This window comes from Palaemon carinicauda, chromosome 20 (genome assembly GCF_036898095.1).
Source record: "Palaemon carinicauda isolate YSFRI2023 chromosome 20, ASM3689809v2, whole genome shotgun sequence".
Taxonomy (NCBI): Eukaryota; Metazoa; Arthropoda; class Malacostraca; order Decapoda; family Palaemonidae; genus Palaemon; species Palaemon carinicauda.
In genome coordinates, this window is record NC_090744.1 from 34,513,442 (window position 1) to 34,518,533 (window position 5,092).

Sequence of the window (5,092 nt, forward strand, 5' to 3'; positions counted from 1 at the left end):
AAAGTCTGGATACACTAAGATAGGATCTTGGATTAATTTCTCTTTCAACTCTTGAAAAGCCTCCTCTTGTTCTGCTTTCCATTCAAACTCTACATCCTTCTTAGTTAATTCTGTCAATGGTTTACCTATAGTTGCAAAATTTTTGACAAATGGTCTGTAGTATCCAATCATTCCTAAAAATCTTCTTACACCTTTCTGATTTTGTGGAGCAGGATATTCCGCAAGAGCTATATTTTCCCTTCTTGCATGCGCAATCCATCAGCACTGATCACATGTCCTAAATATTCTAAAGATTTCCCCAAGAATTGACATTTCTTAATCTTTATCTTAATCCTGCCTGTATTAATCGTTCTAAAACGATTTCTATGGTTCTGAAATGGCTCTCCATATCTTTGCTAAATATAATGACATCATCTAAATAGACTGACACATTCTCTGAGTCTCCTAAGATCTGTAACATTAATCTTACAAAAGTCAATGGAGCTGATGTTAATCCAAATGGCATTATCTGAAATTCTAAGTGTTCTTTATGTGTGCTGAAGGCAGTTAATGGCTTAGATTCTTCGTCTAAAGGTACTTGCCAATATCCACATAGTAGATCTAAGGATGAGGAGATCTTTGCTCTTCCTAATTGAGCCAAAACATCATTTATTACAGGCATGGGCATTCTATCAGCAACTGTGTTCGCATTCAACTTGCGATAATCAGTCACTAATCTGTAACTTTCATCTTTCTTTGGAATTAACAACATGGGAGAATTATAAGGTGATTTAGAGGGTATGACCACTCCTTCTTCCTTCATTTTTTCTATCATTTTATCTACTATTAGACGTTGGCTGATAGGTAATCTATGATTAGGTATGAAAAGGGTTTGGCTCCATCATCTAGGATTATCTTATGTCTAAACACCTCTGTCCTACCTAACCTATGACCCGTAATTGCTATGCCCTGCCTATATTTATTTAAGGTTTCTATTAATCTTTTTCTGTACTCGGGAAAATCTATGTTATCTATCTCACTATCTATTCCTGCATCAATGTTTCCTATGGTAAAGAATGCTTCCTCCTCTAACGGAATCATCTTATGTGTAACCTCTATTCCTGTACAAAATTCGGTACCCGCTAACAAATGGAGTCTTTTATCAGAATAATTCATGACATAAGTAGTACAGGCTAATCCCTCCATCTGAACTAATGAATTATCCATTCTGACATATTCTGGCAATCTTTCTGGGGTCAATATTACATCATTATTTGTGTGTAGGTGGCTTATTAAATATACCCTAGTAAGAGTATTGGGCAGTAGTACTACATCTCTAGCTAACCTAAAACTTATTTTGTTCTCATCTGCTTTGCTGATCAGACTTATTTCCCCAGTTTGCACTTGAGTACAAAAACATGAATCTTCATCTCCTCCGTTAAGAGATTCGATTTCTCATAAGTGTCTTAACTCTTGTGAGTTCAATGAGCCTAGCAGCAAAACTTCTTGGAATTCCTTATCTATTCTCACAGATTCTTTGTCGACATTTCATTCCTTAGTATTTATGCTGCCTTCACAAGAAGTAATTTCTCCCTTTCTATGTGGAATTGCTAATTTTTCTTCGTTCTCCCTTTCTTCTGATTCTACTTTGATTTCCCTTTCTCTTTCTGAACCGGAGTGTGTTTCAACTATCGAAGCGGTCCCCTGCAAATTGGCCAAATTTGTAGTGGACTTGTCATCGACAAGTTGTAAATAGACTGCCTGATTATTTTTATTTAGAATTAGTCTTCTGTCTTGACAATCAAAAACTATGCCAAAATCTTGCATTGTTTCAAAAGAAATCAAAGCTTGAGTGGGAAATGCTACTTCTTGAAGGACCAAAAATGGCACTTGACACTTCTTCTCTAACGATTCAATGTTTAAATCTATGGCTCCTACATTGTTAACCTGATTGCCAGTTATTCCCTAAACTAATGTATCCTCACTCCTAATTGCGGAAATAGGTATATTTAAATGATCAGTCAAGGTATGGAGCCCTATGAGATTTATAGTACTGCCTGAATCTAACAAACTAAGACATTCTTTACCTTTTATCTTGATATTTATTTTAGGTAATGATTGCTGTCGGAAGGATAAATATGTTCCTGGCAACGTGGATGTACCTCTGCTACCTGCAACATCCTTCTATTCTTTGGTTTCCCTATTTCCTGGACTCCTTTTCTGCTCTTTTATTCCCTTTCTGTTACCTAGTTTTTCTTCTGGGTAATTAGTAGGGTTTGAGTTATCCTTTGCTTGTGCCTGAGGAGCACTGTCTGAGGGTTTATTATATTTCTTACCTTGGTAACAACATTCTTGGTCTGCGTGACCTCCTTTTTGACAATACTGGCAATACCTATTCCTTGGTCTAGCTCCCTTATGATGATAATTTCCTCTAGATTTATATGTTTCATTATAATTTCCTTTGCTTTGTTCATTTGACTTGTAAGGAGGCTGGTTATAATGATAATTTTTATGGTAACGTTTATTCTTACTGGACTCGTTATTTTTATCTTCCCTGTAATTCTGATACCCCTTTTGTTTGGTATTCGCCGAAAAAGTGACCTCGTCAATTTGGGTCTCGCTTTTCTGTATCACTTCCTGAATTTGGCTCAAAGTTTTCGTGAGTTTCTGGGCAGGATCTAACTTTAGGTCTTTGAAAGTCTTCCTTTCTTTTTCACCAAAGGCTGCATACAATGTACCGTAGGCCACATATGTCAGAATTTCATCTAAATCTACCAGTTTGTTATTAGCCTTACTAAACTTGGTTCTGTGTCCTACTGTGATTGTGGGTAATGACAAAATGTCTTCCCTAACTACTAAATGATTCGGAACCTGGGTATACAAACTGGGCATGGAATCGCCTTCAAATTTAGCTGAGGTAAACCTATACAAGTTCAAGAACCGATTGGTCTCGTTGGCCGATCGCCACAATAATCTGTATTCCTCATTGAACTCGTTGAAAGTTGTAATGTTTTCAAAAGCCTTACCGTTTAATGTAGGGTGAGCATCCCCTACGTCTACATTGACTAACAACATGGCCTGTTTGGTTTTTGCTACTTCATCAGTTATTTTAAAACTAGCGATCCTATTTTTTGTATCCGCTAACCACTTGTCTACACTGTATTTCTCTAATCTTTGTTTGTCGGGATTATCCCTACCTACATTTCCACAAAACCGTGTGGTTTGTGTGATCAACCCAGCGGAATTCATATCGGCGATATTTGCTCTAAAAGGACTCGAACTTTGGTTACTCAAATTAGTATTTCTAGTCAAATTTTGACGTCTTCCTACACTAGCACTTCACGACCGTCTGTCTGCAGTTAATCTCAAGTCGTACTGGTATTGTGTGAGTCTTTGGACAATATTATCAAGTCTCATAGCCCAATTTGAAAAAAGAGGAAAATTAAAACACACCAAAATTTTTTCTACGAAAGACAGATGCCCTAACTTCCTATTCTATAGAGAGACATTATTGATTATACAATAAAACAAGAGAGCGAACGAAAGCATGCAAACTACTCACATATTCATTGGTTAACAACCTCCTTTTGTTTCCCTCTATTTTCTTGAGATTATGTTTCGAAATTCTTCGACCCGTATAATGCAACACGTATAATGCTTCAACACGTATAATGCTTCAACATGTATCTGAAATAAAGGCAGTATTAGTTCAAACACTTAATATAACACGGCAAAGTATCCCTTAACGCTGCCACCATTTGTGATGATTCCTTTAGTTTATCTTGTAATAAAGCTTCACAATAAATCTTCTTATTAATTGTCTAGTATTTTTACCTTTACTTACTATTTCTTAATTGTATTTTTGTCCATTCTTGTTTAATACTTAATGAACTTCTCAGGAACTATTATAAGAAAAGTTACGTGGGTGAGGGATAGGCCTACTCGTTGCCAAATTTTTCCTTTACTAGACTAAAAAGGTTGAACAGTCACGTACATGTAGTCTTAAAAAGAATGGGTTTTATATAAGTCTGTAGCGTTGAATTTTGAAGTCTTGGCACTGGCTGAAGAGTTAGATGTTTCCTTGTTTTAATTGGGCCTATACGTCAATCGTAGGCCATCTGCCGTCGCTGAAGTAGGAGCCTTCGTCAGGTGTTGGGAAGGCTGGCGCGATGTTCTAATCGCTGCGGTCACTGGGACGTCACGCCAAACACACTCACAGTCTATCAGATGCGGGCGTAATAGTTCTGTTCGTCGTCCTTCGTTTCAAAGGATAATTGGTTCTCCTTAATTCCTCGGCTGCTAAACGGTCCTGAATATACGCCGTCGTTCAGTTAACGTATGTGCAGCTACAACTCGTTGTTCGCCTCGAGTCCGGCAAGCTAAAGTAGGTTTTTAGACCTGGTATACTGAGTGACTTTCTAGGAAGAAGAGAGAGAGATCACCTCTCACTGTTGCTTATATATCGTCGTCCTGGGAGTGTCAAGCTGGACTGGACTCAGCATAATTCACTGAAAACAACTTCTAACTCCTCGTTCGCTCTCGTCTCTCTCTACAATTATTTCTATATCTTTACAATTACTACTAACTACATTTGTCTCTCTATTTCTTATTAACTAATAAAACTCATGAATAAAGGCATCAATAACATACATAAACCTTCTGCATATGAAATTTATCCAAAATAAATCATTTGTCTGACATAAGATTAGAGAGAGAGAGAGAGAGAGAGAGAGAGAGAGAGAGAGAGAGAGAGAGAGAGAGAGAGAGCGAGAAGCAGCCACGATTATAGACAATTCTTAATCATGATTCTTGCTCCTTGAAAGAAAGAAACATCCACAAAAAGAAAAAGAATAAAAAAAATAATAACTTCCATCTCAAAGCGAATGGTAGGAAATCTTTAAACAAATTATCAAACGTTGTAAAAAGTAATATTCTTATCATCATCAAAACTTTTTATAGGAAAGTTAATTAGCAGAGTTAATCCGGGTTCTTAGTAAGGAAAGGTTTAAACCGGTGATAGGACGTGTCTGTTTTTTCGATTTCATTTTCGTAAAAGATTCGATATTATTGAGGAGGTTTTTATTTGGATTAGCGTTTGCTTCGGAGTACAGAT

At 36.9% G+C, this 5,092-nt stretch overlaps 1 protein-coding gene across 1 annotated transcript in view; it reads right to left on the bottom strand.

Annotated features, from left to right (window-relative positions):
- Nucleotides 1–3,576: 3,576 nt before the first annotated feature.
- LOC137659732 (uncharacterized) overlaps nucleotides 3,577–5,092 on the bottom strand; it is a 106,323-nt gene continuing 104,807 nt past the window's right edge. The window contains exon 5 of the mRNA XM_068394546.1: nucleotides 3,577–3,666. Coding sequence (XP_068250647.1) covers nucleotides 3,577–3,666 — 90 coding nt within the window. The remainder of the gene's footprint in view (nucleotides 3,667–5,092) is intronic.